The sequence below is a fragment of the Muscardinus avellanarius genome (genome assembly GCF_963383645.1).
Source record: "Muscardinus avellanarius genome assembly, chromosome: 6".
In the NCBI taxonomy this organism is placed as follows: Eukaryota; Metazoa; Chordata; class Mammalia; order Rodentia; family Gliridae; genus Muscardinus; species Muscardinus avellanarius.
This window is the reverse complement of record NC_137791.1, coordinates 138,123,023-138,139,734: the sequence shown is the minus strand read 5'-3', so window position 1 is coordinate 138,139,734 and position 16,712 is coordinate 138,123,023. Positions and strand designations below refer to the sequence as shown.

Here is a 16,712-nt window from a genome sequence, read left to right as displayed (position 1 = left end):
CAACTTAATTTATTGTTTATGTGATATAAATTCATCAGGAGTTTGTAGCGCCCTCTACCTTGACAGTGTTCTCAGGATGATTGTGGCTGCAGCTGATTACACACCCCCTCCTCAGAGGCGGGGTCCCATCCAAACGCTGCAGTAGCCCCATGAGGGGTGATGGGGTAACCCCGGTCTTACAGGGGTACTAAGGCTCAGAGAGGCAAGGGCCACACAGCTTGGAAGTGGCAGAGCCAAGATTTGAGTCCATGGCAGTCTGGCCCCAAAGCTAAGATCTTCCAGTGCAAGACATTTTCAGTTGTTGATGTTTTTAAACCTGCAGCAACAATAAGAGAGAGATTGAGCTGAGTTCCCTGAGAACTTGTCGCTTTCCTGACACTGTGCTGCAGGCTGATCCCTGAAGTCTGAACGCCTGCAGAGCAGCTCATTCTACGCTGTTGTCGTTTGCTAAGGAGAGTTTTGTAGCACTCTTACCTGTAGTTGTCACCGAAGCCCATGACACCAGACGGGCTCACACAGGGGACATCTGTCCATTGCTCACTGCCATGGGAACACCTATGGTCATTTCTCTGTAGCACTGAGGAGTCATGGCGTGGACCTCAGGATAACTGAGCCTGTTGTTTCTTCCTTTGTAGAGACCTAAAGCCAGAAAACATTCTCCTGGATGACCATGGTAAGTGATGGGTGGTTCACACCCAGGCAGGCTAGAGGGCTTGAGAGAGAGGACTCCTGTGGACAGGGCCCGTTCATTCCAATGGAAACATCAACAGAATTGAACACTTGGGTTGGTGCTTTTCAAAACAAAACAGAAAAACCCAAATAGCTGGACATGGAATACATACCCATGAGCCTAGTACTTGGAAGACTGAAATAGGAGGATTACAGGTTTGAGACCAGCCTCAGCAACTTAGCAATACTCCCCGGCAATTTAGTGAGACCCTCAGCAATCTAGCCAGACCCTGTTTCAAAACAAAAAACAAATGGTTTGGGTTGTAGCTCACAGGTACAATGCCCCTGTTAAAAAAGAAAAAAAAGTGACATTGCCATTCCTCTGTGTTTACACAAGTTAAAGAGATGGCCAGATTCTCAGTTTATAAAGATGGCTATATTCAATCTCCTCATGTTTTGAGAAGGGGACCAGTTCTGCATTTGTGTGGCAGACTGGCTCAATCGGGATAGCCGTGAGTCCACTCAGGATCGATTTATCTCAGAAAGATGGGCAAGGATTCGGGTGCCGTTCTGCAGCCACTTATCTGCAGCGATTCTTTCCCTTCTATGAAATAAATTCCTTTAAGTTCCTATTCATGGCGCTTCGGGAAAGAATCTGACATGGACAAAAGCTTCTTGAGCAATTGACACTTTATTACAAGAACCCCGAAAAATTTATATCCTTCACCAGTGAGGTTAATAGTGAAAAACAAAGGAGTGCAATCACTGCGAAACAATAGTGAATGACATGTAAACAAAGTAGAAAAAACTAGTCCGGCATTCCAGAGATCAGCTCCAGGTCTTCTCCGGATCTGGATCTCACGGCAGATCCAGCTGCCCTTGCAGACAGGTGATTCCAAAGGGCAAATTCCAGAAGACACAGGCACGCCCAGGGCGTGGAGAATAGGCCTCTCATGGAATCTTCTTTAACTTTTTTGGAGCTTTTCATCTCTAGGGCTTAGTCCATATGGCAGGCATGGGGAGATGTGGAGATCCAGGGGGATGTGATGTAGTTCTCCCAGGTGTCGTCCGCCTTGCCTTCTAAAGTCTGAAAGCTTAAGCAAGCTCACAACACAGTTTGACAGATAAACGCCAAAAAATAACATGAAGTTTTTAGATTTAGTTGTCAAATGTACTTCCCTAGCTGCAGAGCACTTTTCCTCAACCGATAGGCTTATTAGAAGCCTATTCATCTTATAAATAATCCATATTCCTATCACAGACCCTTTGCAATATCCTTTTCTTAGCCACGTGGTGCCTCCCTGTCTCGGGCAGCACTCATACTGGGTGTAAAGGTCAAGAATCTTCCTAGCCTTCAGCTCTATTGTATTGGGCAGTATTAGCTGCTCATAAACTAGGTTGCTTTGATGTCACACCCAACATTTGTCTTCTCTGTATCTAGGCAGGATCACAAGGAGAGGGGTAAACAGAGGCACCGGGTTGCCTCCCCTTTAGGGCTTTTGTTGTAAGGTAATGATTAGAATGAAGGTCAGAGATAGAGGGGAAGTCTGCGTTTTGTAATTGCTGTTACTGGAATGTTTTCCACAGCATCTGAATTCTGACTAGATTTTATTACCATTTGAACAAAGCCGAGGACGTTTAGAGGCTTAGACAAATTACCAGAAAGTTTATTTTCCACGGACTCAGTTTCTCTCACAGTCCTGATCTTACATCACCAGAGCAATTCGTGAGGAAAGTTAAAAGAATCATTACCAAAAGAATAATAGTTATGAAAGAATATCTAAGAGTGGGGGAGCACTTTGGCCAGAGACAACACTTTCTCTCGGGGCTTTGCTCACGTTGAGGACCAGCCAATTAACTGCGTGGGAGACCATCGCACAGATGCCGAGAAGAAGCAAGTGGTCTCAGCACATTTGAGTCCCCTGGGTACCAAGTCTCTCCTGCCACGGGGGTTCCAGGATCTGTGAGGCTGGTGGCTCCGCAGGACTAGGTGCCCAGCCTCTCTGCTGAGGCTGAGTCAGGGTTTGGTACAGAGCACATACACGCTCGCAGGGAAGCCCTACCACCACCTGTCCCCCCCATCCCTGCGGTTCTGCCACTCTTGGGGCTGAGTACATCTGTCCATGTTGCTGCCATGGCTGATTTGTGCCTCAAAGTACAACTTGTGTTATGCACTGCTCTCCAGTGCAGTGAGCGCCCCGGGCAATTTGTGTGTATTTCCTGTGCTACCTGTTCCTTGTAGACCATGGATGCAGCCACATTCCAGTGTGAAATAAATAAATAGAAAGGAATGACATGGAAATAAGTAGACTAAAAAAGAATAACAAAACTTTGTTTTGCTTTTTTTGATTTATGTAGACTTAATGTCCTATCGTTTCCCTTTAAAAATGATTTTTAATGGACTTCTTTGAAGTTCGAGGCCATCCTCAGCAATTTAGCAAGACTCTCAGCTACTTATGAGACTTATGAGACTCTGTTTCAAAATAAAAAATAAAATAGGGCTGGGATATAGTTCAGAGGTTGAATGCCCCTAGGTTCAATCCCTTGCACCAAAACAAACAAACAAGCAAAAAATAGGAATCCTAACTATGGGATCATATTTCAGTTTCTGTTACTTAAAAATTGCCTTTGAGCTGGGTGTGGTGGTGCACGCTTATAATCCCCGCGCTTGGGAGATGGAGACAGGAGGATCGCGCAGGTTCAAAGCCAGCCTCACTGGCTTAAGAGACCTGTTTCCAAATAAAAATATAAAAAAATGGGTCTGGGAGGGTAGCCCAGAGGTAGAAGGGTTCCATCTCCAGTACAAAAAAAAAAAAAAAAAAAATTGCCTTTGATTTTAGGATTTTTCCTATCATGTGATTAAAATTTCTAAGAACCAAATTTTACCAGTAAGCATGTCATCTTACTTATAAGTGAAATTAACATGTTTAAAGTAATATGATTGAGCTGGGCATGGTGGTGTGCACTTAAAATCCTGGTAGTTGGGAGGCTAAGAAAGGAGGATCTCATGTTCAAAGTCAGCCTCAGCAACTTAGGCTCTCAGTAACTTAGTGAGTCCTTGTTTCCAAATAAAAAAATAAAAAGAGCTAGGAGTATAGCTCAGAGGTAGAACACCCTGGGTTCAGTTTCCAGTATCACTACCCCCACATATATACCGGTAATATGATTGTATAAATACGTCATTTGACTTCTAGATTGTGTGTTAGGTTTCTTGTTTTCATCTGTAAAGTAGAATTTGACATTTTTAGTGGCATTAAGTAAAAAAAGATGATTGTCATTTGTTTTTGCTTGTGAGGTACATTTACCATTTGTCTCCTCTAAATGTGCTAGCACCTGCCGGGCGCGGTGGGCACGTTTGTAATCCCCGCGCTTGGGAGGCTGAGACAGGAGGATCGCGCAGGTTCCAAGCCAGACTCGGCTACTGAGTGAGGCTCTCAGCAAATTAGCGAGACCCTGTTTCCAAATAAAATATAAAATAGGTCTGGGAGTGTAGCCCGGAAGTAGAAAAGCCCCTGGGTTCCACCCCCGGTATCACAAAATAAATGCACACATACATACATACGTACATGCATACATACATAAATACATAAAGGCAGAATGAGGATACATAAGCTGCTTTGAAACCAGGAGAGCGTGGGCCAGGGCTGCATCATGGGAGCTAGGGCCAGTTCATTAGCAGAGCAGTGTGTGGGGCCAGAGTTCATGTACAGGTAGCCAGCTGTCCTTGGTGACTCCCATGGCAAGCTGGGGTTCAGAGAAATTTGCTGTGAGAGTTCGTTTTTCCAGGCAAATCTTGCCCAAGAGTCCTCCCTCCTTGGCTTCCTCACCCCCAGCTCCTTTTTGTCAGGATTTGATGCAAGTGACCCCATTTTGAATCTAACAACTTGTACAAAAGCCTATTGTGTTTGGAGATAGGGCCTTACAAAGGCAATCAAGTCAGAAGAGCTCAAATGGGACTGGGGACTAGCTCAGTGGGAGAGCACTTGTCTCAGTGTTGGAGGCCCTGGGTTCAATCCTGAGCACCACAGTAATCAAGTGAGGCCCCCAGGGCGGGCCCACATCCAGTGACAGGAGTCCTTACGAGAACGCTGCACCCTCCTCTCCGCAAGGCACCCACCATAATAGAGCTTTTGACCAAACATTTTATTATTTCCCTGTGTTACCATGTGTTCTCTAGAAAAACTGTATCATTCGTGTCCCTGTATATAAGCCTACTAGTACTCTGACAGAGGTATTTATTTGCTATTTTGTAGTTGATATAATATTCGTTTTTATATATGTATCTGATTATATGGAAATAAAATAATAACCATAAGGCTTCTGTCTTATCTGATGGGTAGTTTCCTGCTGTTAGTGAAGCTGAATGTATTATATGGAGAGAGAGAGAGAGAGAGAGAGAGAGAGAGAGAGAGAGAGAGAGAGAGAGTGTGTGTGTGTGTGTGTGTGTGTGTGTGTGTGTGTTGCTAAGGATTGAACCCAGGGGCATTCTCCTCTAAGCTATACCCCCAGCCCTTTTTTAAAAATTCTTTATTTCTGAAACAGGGTCTCACTAAGTTGTGGAGGGGCTCACTAAATAGCTGAGGCTGGTCATGAACCTGTGACCTTTCCATCTCAGCCTCCCAAGTATTAGAATTACAAGTGTGTGCCATCATACCTGGCTTCTATTTTATTTTATTTTATTTTATTTTATTTGGAAATAGGGTCTTGCTAAGTTGCTGAGAACCTTGCTAAGTTGCTGAGAACCTTGCTAAGTTGCTGAGGCTGGCTTCAAACCTGTGATACTTTTATTTCATTAATTAATTAACTAATTAATTTTTTGTGGGCCTGGGGATGGAACTCAGGAGCATTCGACCTCCAAGCTACACTCCCTGCCCTATTTTTTTATTCTTTATTTTGAAACAGGTTCTTACTAAGTTGCAGAGGGCTCACTAAGTAGCTGAGGCTGTCTGCAAACTGCGATCCTCTGATCTCAGCCTCCTGAAAGCTGGGATTATATGCATGTGCCACCACGCCTGGCTCAAACCTGTGATACTCTTGTCTCAGCCTCCCAAGTACTGGGATTGTAGGAAGATGACACCATGCCTGGTTTCATTGAATGGACTCTTATTAAATGCAAAAAAAATATTATTTTAGATGTAAAGATTTCAGAGTATGAATGCTATTTTTTCACCATGGCTTTGAGATTATTTTTCCCAGATTGTTGTTGTTGATAAAATGCTATCACTTCTCTCCATGAACACACACAGGACACATCCGGATTTCAGATCTTGGTTTGGCCCTGCAGATCTCAGAAGGGGAGATGGTCCGAGGAAGAGTGGGGACCGTTGGCTACATGGGTATGTGAAAGACCACCTAGTGTCCTTGTCCTTTCTCTCCTGATGTCTGAGTGCCTCAGGACAGGACCACACTGCAGCTCAGTTCTGACTTGCTAGAAGGTTCCATTGTGTGGCTGAGGAGCCCCTGGTGTGCCCCCTCTTTGCAGATGGGGAGTGAGGCCCATGGAGGAAGCATTCTGGGTCCTGAGGATCCACTGCTCCATAAGGGCAAGTCAGGACGAGGCCGCAGTCCCCTCACTCTGCCACAGCCCCAGTGCACGTGGGCCACACAGATGCCAGGGAGATCATCCTGCTCTGGTTATTCCAAGGGCCTGTGGGTAGGGCCTGGTGGCCTCAGAGGGAGCTGCAGGCTCTCTGAGACCTATGGAAGACCCCATGACACTGTCCCAGCCCTGGCCAGCTTCTGGGGTGTCCATTCACTTGGGAATAGACGACAGGGCACCTGGGACAGGCGGGGTGGCTGTAAATGGAGGGCTACCCTCAGGGTTGGGTCTTCCCTACAACACCATTTCCCCTCACATACTCTGCAGCAACTGCGTTCATCCAGTGTGACATAGGAGCCCTTAACAATAGCAGCTTCATTGAGCTATGCACAGGTCATGAAATCCAACAGCCTGGAATATCCTTTAGTGACCCTAGTACATCCTAGAGGTGTAAAATCACCACCACTATCTAATATCAAGACATTTTTGTCACCCCAAAAGAGAAACCATGTACCCAGTAAGAGTCCTTCTCTATTTCTTGCCTCTCACCCAGGCCTGACGACCACAAATTAATTTCTGTTTGTTTGGATTTTATTTCATAAAAATAGAATCATATGTTTTTGGCCCTTTGTGTCTGGCATTTTTCCCTTAACATGTTTTTTTTTTGTTTTGTTTTTTTGTTTTTGGTGGTACTGGGGTTCCTGGAAGCCCTTCTACCTCCGGGCTACACTCCCAGACCTATTTTTTACATTTTCATTTTGGAAACAGGGTCTCCTAAACCAGCGCGCGCGGCTGGCTTCGAACCTGCGCGATCCTCCTGTCTCTGCCTCCCAAGCGCGGGGATTACAAGCGTGCGCCACCACGCCTGGCTCCCTTAACATGTTTTTAAGGTTCCTCCGTGATGTAGCAAATATTAAATTTGTAATGTATTATTTGGAATTAATCATAGGAAATTTAAACCCAAAATTTAATTAAGTTTTCTGTATTTGTTATGTAGCTCCAGAAGTTATCAGTAATGAGAAGTACTCATTTAGTCCTGATTGGTGGGGACTTGGCTGCGTGATATATGAAATGATTCAGGGACATGCTCCATTCAGAAAATTCAAAGAGAAAGTCAAACGGGAAGAGATTGATCGAAGAGTGAAGAAGGACACCGAGCAGTACTCGGAGAAGTTTTCAGAGGACGCCAAATCTATCTGTAGGATGGTGGGTCAGGCTCTGTGGGTGTTTGGAAGTTGAACTTCTGACTCGCTCTAGGTATTTTTTTTCTGGCAGTTGGAAAACACGGCGGTGGAGTGGCGGGCAGTCCTCAGCCCTCCAGCCCAGCTCCCTACTCCCAGGTGGTGAGAGCTCCTGAACCTGCCTCCTCCTGGCACTTCTGCAGGGGCGCTCACCTCTGTAGACCATGCAGCAGGAGGGACCGGGCCTGGACCTGGCTGGAAGTGCCTGAATTGGGCTTCTGGTCAGGTGGAGCAGAGCAGGCTAGAACTCCTGGCCTGCTATCTCAAACAATGCTGTTGAAAGGGGCATGTTGTTATGATTCTGGTGTCAAGGTTTTTACTGTTTTCAGAAAATAGCTGGCCTTGTTTCATTCACTCATTATATATGAAATTAAACATAAAATGAGTCCTGGCTGGGCGTGGTGGCGCATGCTTGTAATCTCCACACTTGGGAGTGGTAGACAAGAGGATCACGCACGTTTGAAGCCAGCCTTGCTGGCTTAAGAGACCCTGTTTCCAAATAAAATATAAAATAGGTCTGGGAGTGTAGCCCAGAAGGGTTCCATGGCCAGTACCACCAAAAAAAAAAAAAAAAAAGAAGAAGAATCCTGAGCTGGGCATGGTGGTGCACCCTTGTAATCCCAGCATTTTGAGGCTGAGACAGGAGGATCGTGGTTTGTGGACAGCCTCAGCTACTACTTAGTGAGGCCCTTTGCAACCCAATAAGACCCCGTTTCAAAATAAAGAATAAAAGAAAATAGGGCTGGGAGTATAGCTCAGAGGTAGAATGCCACTGGGTTCCACCTCCAGTAGTACCACAAAAAAAAATTAAGAATAAAAAATAGGGATGGGGTGTAACCCAGAGGTAGAACACCCTTAGGTTCCATCCTCAGTACTGAAAAAAAATATACAGATTCTAGAACAAGATGTGCTATGTGTTTGCCTTATCTAAGGTTCTTATTTAATAAATAGATTAAACTGGTTTCTTTCCTCTTTTTTTCCCCTTTTTTTGTGGCACTGAGGATTGAACCCAGGGACATTCTACCTCCAAGCCCTATTTTTATTTTGAAACAGGGTCTTGCTAGGTTAATGAGAGTCTCATTATTTTCCGAGGCTGTCCTCAAATCTGCAATCCTTCTGTTTCAGCTTCCCAAGTACTGGATGACGAGCGTGTGCCACCATGCCTGATTTAAACTGGTTTCTAATTGTAAATAGAACTTAAAATTGAAATGGTGTCTCTGAAGGTCTCAACAGTTTCTATTTCCTTTCAAAAATCCCCTAATTTTAGCCGGCCATGGTGGCACATGCTTGTAATCCCCGTGCTTGGGAGGCAGAGACAGGAGGATTGCACAGATTCGAAGCCAGCCGCGCTGGCTTAAGAGACCCTGTTTCCAAATAAAAAAAGTATAAAAATAGGTCTGGGAGTGTAACCCGGAGGTAGAAGGGTTTCCAGGAACCCCAGTACCACCACAAAAAACCCTAATTTTTACATAATTTTTTTAACTTAAGGAACAAGTTAGCCAGATCTTTATTGATGGCTTAAAGGTAAAGCTTTTGCCCTACCTTTTGTGAAGCATCCTGTGATCCATTTAGTAAAATCAGAATTCATTTGGTTTGGTTGATATTGATACTCTGAAGTCAAAATAAATATGGTCATTCTGATGAGCCTCTAGTTCTCTGGTTATTACAGGGGGTAGTTGTTTTTGTTTTTTCTGTTCGGTTTTTTGTTTTGTTTTGTTTTTGGTACTGGGGATTGAGCCCAGGGCATTCTACTTCCAAACTACACCCCCATCTGTGTGTTTGTGTGTGCGTGTGTGTGTGTGTGTGTGTGTGTGTGTGTGTTTTGGTACTAGGGATGGAACCCAGGAGCATTCTTCCTCCCAGCTATACCCCAGCCCTATTTTTTATTCTTTATTTTGAAACAGGGTGTGAACTGAGTTGCAAAGGGCCTCACAAAGCAGCTGAGGCTGTCCATGAACTGCGATCCTCTTGTCTCAGCCTCCCAAATGCTGGGATTAAAAGTGTGCGCCAGCCGGGCATGGTGGGCACGCTTGTAATCCCCGTGCTTGGGAGGCAGAGACAGGAGGATCGCGCAGGTTCGAAGCCAGCCGTGCGCGCTGGCTTAAGACACCCTGTTTCCAAATAAAAATGTACAAATAGGTCTGGGAGTGTAGCCCGGAGGTAGAAGGGCTTCCAGGAACCCCAGTACCACCAAAAAAAAAAAAGTGTGCGCCGCTACACCCAGCTCCTACCTCAATTTTCATGTGGGCATCTAGTTTTCCAGCACTATTTGTAGAAAAGACTCCTTTATCTCCCACTGAATTGTCTTTATTGACAATTTAGTCAATTTATCAATTTTATGATAAATTGGCACTTTATCATAAGTCAGTTGACTGTATGGTTTACATTTCTGGATTCTGATTTCTGTCATTAACCTAAATGTCTATCTTTATCCAAATACCACAGTCTCTTGATTTTTGCAGCTTTGTTGTAAGTTTTAAAATTGAGAAGTATGAGCCAGACGTGGTGGCGCGCGCTTGTAATCATTTGGAAGGCTGAGTGAGACCAGAGGATCATGGTTTGCGGTCAGCCTCAGCTACTTAGTGAGGCCCTCTGCGACTTAGTGAAACGCTGTTTCAAAATAAAGTACAAAAAAAATAGGGCTGGGGGTGTAGCTCAGAGGTCAAATGCCCCTGAGTTTCATCTCCAGACCAGCAAAAATAAATAAATAAATTAAATTAAATTAAGAAGTATGAGCCCTTTAAGTATATTCTCCTAAGTGCTGGAATTACAAGCTTTGTGCCCCGCTTGTGTTTTGCTTTGAAACAGGGTCTCACGAGGTTGCTGACAGGTTAAGTTGCTGAGGCTGTCCTTGAACCTGTGATCCCGTCTCAGCCTCTCAAGTGCTGAGAGGCCAGTTGAGCGCCACCACACCCAGCTTGGACGCTGGCTCCGAGTCTTCAGTTTCTCCTAGACCCTTTGCTTGACTCCACTTCTGCCTCTCCTGCAGCTACTCACCAAGGACCCCAGTGAACGGCTGGGCTGCAGGGGCGATGGCGCGGCTGGAGTAAAGCAGCACCCTGTGTTCAAGAGCATCAACTTCAGCAGGCTGGAAGCCAACATGCTAGACGCCCCTTTCATTCCTGACGTAAGTGTGTGGCCCAGAGCAGCTGGGTCCCCAAGAACACTGACCCTCACCCGATTTTTGTTAAAGTAATACAGACTTACCTAACATAGCCAGGGCTGGCTTCTGCATCCTGTTCTGCCCCAGCCCCCACGCCACGAGCACACCGTCCTGGCAGCTCCCCGGCTCCTGGCTGTCTCTGTCACTGCTGGTGCAGCTGAGCCGCTGCCCTCAGACCTTGGGCATGCCCCTTGTCACCAGCGTCCCGTTGTGACCTCTCACCCTGGGCTCACCCTCTCACACAGCGTGCGTCTGCTCTTCCCCACTCCACTTGCACAAGGTCCTGGGCTACAGCCTGGCCTTCCCCTGAGCGCCCTCGTTGTGAGCGTGTTATTGGCACCAATGAGGTCACCTGTCCAGAGCGCTTCCGTGAGGCCTGGTGCTCTCTGACGCCTGGCAGGAGTCCAGTACCTCGTAACCAGCTGCCGTTGATGAAAGAACAGTGAAGAAAGGCTGCCCGCACCCCGTCCGTCATGGTTTGCTGTGGACAGTCTAGAAATGTGACATAGGGAAATTATGCAGGGTTTGATGGAATTAAGATACATGTACAATGTATACATAAATAAATTATATATATTAATATACAATTTCTTTCTACATATATACTGGGGATGGAACCCAGGGGCATTCTACCTTTGAGCTATACCTCCAGCCCTATTTTTATTCTTTATTTTGAAACAGAGTCTCACTGAGTTGCAAAGGGAATAAGTAGTTTAGGCTGTCCTTGAACCACAATCCTCCTGTCTCAGTCTCTTGAATGTTGGAATTACAAGTGTGCGCCACCACCCCCGGCTTACCCCCAGAACTTTTTATTTTTTATTTTATTTTATTTTATTTTTGGTGGTACTGGGGTTTCTGGAAGCCCTTCTACCTCCAGGCTACACTCCCAGACCTAAATTTTTTTATTTTTATTTGGAAACAGAGTCTCTTAAAGCAGCGCGGCTGGCTTTGAACCTGCGTGATCCTCCTGTCTCTGCCTCCCAAGCACGGGGATTACAAGCGTGCGCCACCATGCCTGGCTTTTTATTTTTTATTTTTAAAAAGGATCTTGCTAAGCTGGGTGTGGTGGTGTACGCTTATAATCCCAGCATTTGGGGGCCTGAAACAGGAGGATCCTTGGCTCGAGGACAGTCTCAGCTACTTAGGCCCTTTGCAACTCAGTGAGCAGTGAGACCCTGTTTCAAAATAAATAATAAAAAATAAGGCTTGGTGTGTAGCTCTGAGGTAGAATACCCCTGAGTTTCATCCCCAGGATGGTAAAAAAAAAAAAAAGAAAAAAAAAAAAAGAAAAAAAGATCTTGCTTAGTTGTTGAGGCTGGCCTTGAATCTGCAAACTTCCTGTCTTAGTCTCCCAAATACGGGATTATAGGCATGCACCACAATGCCTGGCTTCAATTAAAATATTTTTGTAGCCGGGCGTGGTGGCGCACGCTTGTAATCCCCGCACTTGGGAGGCAGAGACAGGAGGATAGTGCAGGTTCGAAGCCAGCCGCGCGCGCTGGCTTAGGAGACCCTGTTTCCAAATAAAAATGTAAAAATAGGTCGGGGAGTGTAGCCCGGAGGTAGAAGGGCTTCCAGGAACCCCAGTACCACCAAAAAAAAAAAAAATTTTTTTTTGTAGGACTTTTTATTTTATTTTATTTTTGCAGTACTGAGGATTGAGCCCAGGGGCGTTCTACCTTTAAGCTATAACCCCAGCCTGATTTTTTATTCTTTATTTTGAAACAGGGTCTCACTAAATTGCAGAAGGTCATATTAGTAGTTGATGCTGGACATGAACCTGTGATCCTCCTGTGTTAGCCTTCCAAGTACTGGGATTACAAGCGTGTGCCACCATGCCCAGCTGGCTTTTTATGTTTCTATTTGTGTCATATGTCATAGAATTAACTGCTTCCTTGGGATTAATTCCTACATGACATATTTAGCAAATGCCTACCACCTGCCAGGCACTAGGAGAGTGAGGCAGAAAGGTCTCTGTGCCCGGGGAACGGCCCTGCCTGCAGGGATAGGAGGTGAAGCTTAGTAAGGGTGGCACAGGTACTGCTGAGAGGGGCTGCGAGGGCCACGGGGTCTGTCGCTGGGCTGCTGTCAGGAGCAAACTGCGGGTGGTCTCTCAGGACGGGCATCCCCATGTTCTGAGCAGGGTGGGAAGCATGGAGGGCAGGGGCCCAGGCTGTCTGCATCCTTACAGTGTAAACAAATAGCCTAGGGGAAGCCATTGCACAGCAGAGCCCAACAATAACACATCGGAAGGTTCGCTTGCAGAATTCAGATTCCGAGGGGCTGTGAGGTTGAATGGAGTGTGTGCCTCTGGCCGGGCCTTGGCCTTCAGGGTGCCTGTTTCTGGACTGTCCTGAAGAGGACAGGGCTCGCCAGCCCCTTCCTCAGCTGGTGGAGAAAAGCGTGTGAGCAGCGCTGCTCTAAGGGCAACACCACCAGGTCCTGCAGAGCACCACCGCCGGTCACAGGCCCATCACACCTGAGATGTTTCCTCAGGACTTCTGGGAGCCTCTTGCAGGAGTACACAGGGCTCCACCGCTGCAGAGCTCTCTGCTCTGTTTCTTAGCCCCAGAAGCACAAGTGGCTATGTTGGTGGAGGCTGAGGCCCAGGCCTTGGTGCCCTTCCTGCTTGGCAAAGCCCCTTGCCCTGAGGACAGCAGTGGTGTGGGAGGAGCTGCAGGCCTGGCTCTGACCCCAGAGGAGGGTCCCTGCCCTCTTTGGAGCAGAGCAGGAAGGGTAGGGCACCGAGGCCACTGGAGCTTCCTGGCAGGAGGAGCAAGAAGAGTGTGTGCTTCTCACGCAGAGGGTGAGCCGGTGCTCGAGGAGAACCCCGAGGGCCAGAGGCAGGGTGAGAGTGGCAAGAGTGCTGCCAACCGACCCCAGTGCCGGTCTCCCTGCCCGTGCCGACTCTAGTCCTGCCCTGCACCTTCCAGCAGAAACACCCTTCCCATCCCTTTTGCTCCTGGCCTTTGTAATCCATTTCCACTGCAGAAAAGAGAAGAGGCCTTCAAGTGTGTGTGTGTGTGTGTGTGTGTGTGTGTGTGTGTGTGTGTGTGTAGCGTGGGGGTGGAGGGGCAGGAGAGGAGGGGAGGGAGAGAGAACTGGACAGAGAACCAACAAAGCTTGTCCTAGCTGCCCCTAGGCTGACTCCTCCCTTCTTGGTGCACAGCCTCATGCCGTTTACTGCAAGGACGTCATGGACATTGGGCAGTTCTCTGCAGTCAAAGGAGTCTACCTGGACACCACGGATTCCGACTTCTATGCTGAATTTGTTACGGGGTGTGTCTCCATCCCCTGGCAGAATGAGGTACTGCCTTTCCCAGCAGAGCAGCCCATTAAAACTAACTATGCATGCAATACCACTGCCCTATCAACCATTACCCAGACACATGGCAGCTGCTCTGGTCCCAGTTCCCGGAGGTGGACAGGGGTGGCCATCACGGGGGCTGGCCTGCCACCCTGGAGTCCTGCTCCTAAGTATTAGCTCCTTCAGGAGTGCCTTTGGAGACAGAGGAAGAGGGAGCTAAGCTGGTTATCCCAGGAAGGGGTCAGGAAGCAGGGGAAGGGAATGAGAGTGGCCGCGGAGCTTGGAGGTGCACAGCCTCATGCCCTGTGGCACCTCAAGCGCAGTGGCCCCGGGAGGCCCCGTCCTGTGTTGTCTCCAAAGCTGCCTTGTCCCCTGCTGTGCATGCAGATGATTGAAACCAGATGCTTTAAAGACATCAGCGAACAAGAGAATGAGGAAATTCCGTCATCGGGTCCGGATGAGAAAGAATGTCCCCCAGTTCCCAGACGAAAGAAAAACCTCTTCTATAGATTCTTCAGAAGAGGGGTAAAGCTTTTCAAAACGTATAATGTGTTGCCTGTAATCCCAGTACTTGGAAGGCTGACATAGGAGGATTACAGATTCATGGCCAGCCTAGAAATTTAGTGAGGTCCTCCGCAAATTAGTGAGACCCTGTTTCAAAACAGAAACAAGCGGGGTGTGGTGGCGCACACTTGTAGTCCCAGGACTTGGGAGGCTGAGACAGGAGCATGGCGGTTCGCAGACAGCCTTAGCTGCTTAGTGAGGCCCTTTGCAATTCAGTGAGACCTTATTTCAAAGTAAAGAATCAAAAATAGGGCTGGGGGTGTAGCTCAGAGGTAGAATGACCCTGGATTCCATATCCAGTACCACAAAAAAAAAAAAAAAAAAAACCCAGGAACATCAACAAAAAATAGGACTAAGGGTTTAGCTTAAAGCAAAAATACCCCTGGGTTCAATCCCCAGGACCCCAAGAATAATAATAAAAAATAAGAGCTGGTATGGTAGCCTGTGCCTGCAATACAGTTCTTGGGAGGCTGAGACAGGAAGACTGCAGGTTCAGGGCAGCCTCAGCCATGCAGCGAGACTTTCAGTAACCTAGTGAGACCTTATTTCAAAATCAAAAAGTTTAAGAAGGGCTGGTGTTGTAGCTCGGAGATAGAATGCCCCCGGAAAGAAAGGCAGCCAGCTTCCTATTAGTGGCAGGGTGTTCTGAGCTGGGCTCCGAGACCACCACCCCGTGTAACTACCATGTCCAGTGTACATTGTTTAAATCATCAGCATTCTGATTATGACTGCTACTGTCAGGCATTCACTTGCACAAGAAAAGCAGGTTCCATTCTGAATGTGGAATCATTTGGAGAGAATTTTTGTAGTAACATTAGTTTTAGAAAAATTAAGCTGGGCGTGGTGGCATGTACTTGCGATCCCAGTGCTTGGGAGGCTGAGACAGGAGAATCACAGGTTTGAAGTCAGCCTCAGCAACTTTGTGAGGTCCTCCACAAATTTGTGAGACCCTGTTTCAAAAGAACAGCAACAAGCCGGGGGTGGTGGCACACGCTTGTAATCCCAGCTTTTGGGAGGCTGAGCTGGGAGGATTGCAGTTTGTGGACAGCCTCAGCTACTAGGACAGCTTCAGCTAGTACGTAGCAAGGCCCTCTGCAACTCAGTGAGACCCTGTTTCAAAATAAAGAATAAAAATAGGGCTGGGGTGTAGCTCGGAGGTAAAATGTCCCTGGGTTCCATCCCCAGTACCACCAAAAAAAAAAAAAAAAAAAAGCAACAACAAAAAAATAGGACTGCAGTGTAGCTTTAAGCTAGAATGCCCCTGGGGTTCAGTCCCCTGGAACATGCAAAAAAAGAGGCAGGCGGAGACAGGAGAATCACAGGTTCAAGGCCAGCACATGGTAACTTAGTGAGTCCCTGTTTTAAAATAAAAAAAATTAAAAGGGCTAGAGTGTAGCTTGGAGGTTGAACACCCTTGGGCTCAATTCACAGTACCAAAATAAATGAATGAATTGATAGTATTTACAAATAAGCTACATTATCTTCCTGTATACTTAAAATTAAAATAATCTCTAGATTACTCAGATTACTTTTTTGTATATGTGTGGTACTGGGGATTGAACCCAGGGGTGTTTTGCCTCCAAGCTATACCCCCAGCCCTATTTTCTTTTCTTATTTGGGAGCAGGGTCTCGCTAAGTTGCTGAGGCTGCCCTTGAACCTACAATCCTTGTCTCGGCTCTAGATTGCTTACAATACCTAATGTCATTTAAATGCTATGTAAATAGGTGTTATTCTATGTTTTTAAATGTGCACTATATTTGTTGTACTGTGGTATATACAGTGATGTATATTACGTTTTAATGTTTTTGATTCTGTTTGGTGGGTATAGAGGGCTGACTGTACCCGTATGGGAAGGTAAGCCAGCTTGCAGGGCGCCGTGCCTGAGGCGCCACTGTGTTGTGTGTTGCAGGGCTGCCTGGGCACCGGCCGCAGCAAGGACATGTTGCCGACAAAACGTTGACCGCTCACTGTGCAGACTGCAGAGCTTGGCACCAAGAAGCAGCACACCTCAGTGTCCCATCCTGCCTGTGGATCGTAATAAACACAACTCATGAGGAAATAGAAAACCTGCCTTTTTGGATTTTTTACATTAATATCTGTGTTGTCTTTTCACTAAAGCTGATTGAAGGCAAAACCTGAACACCCCACTGTGGTGACCAGCGATGCCCAAGTGTGGACACCTTGTGTACTGCTTGTACTCTGTGTGTGCCCATGGTGGGCACAAGTCC

General features: G+C 46.8%; 1 protein-coding gene across 1 annotated transcript in view; it reads left to right on the top strand.

The window, feature by feature from the left end:
- Positions 1–16,444, top strand: part of GRK4 (G protein-coupled receptor kinase 4) — a gene marked incomplete at both ends in the record, with an annotated part of 73,706 nt that extends 57,262 nt beyond the window's left edge. The window contains 7 exons of the mRNA XM_080697290.1: positions 636–673; positions 5,916–6,005; positions 7,206–7,414; positions 10,439–10,576; positions 13,782–13,919; positions 14,307–14,444; positions 16,394–16,444. Of these exons, the coding sequence (XP_080553416.1) occupies positions 636–673; positions 5,916–6,005; positions 7,206–7,414; positions 10,439–10,576; positions 13,782–13,919; positions 14,307–14,444; positions 16,394–16,444 (802 nt within the window). The remainder of the gene's footprint in view (positions 1–635; positions 674–5,915; positions 6,006–7,205; positions 7,415–10,438; positions 10,577–13,781; positions 13,920–14,306; positions 14,445–16,393) is intronic.
- Positions 16,445–16,712: the final 268 nt, after the last annotated feature.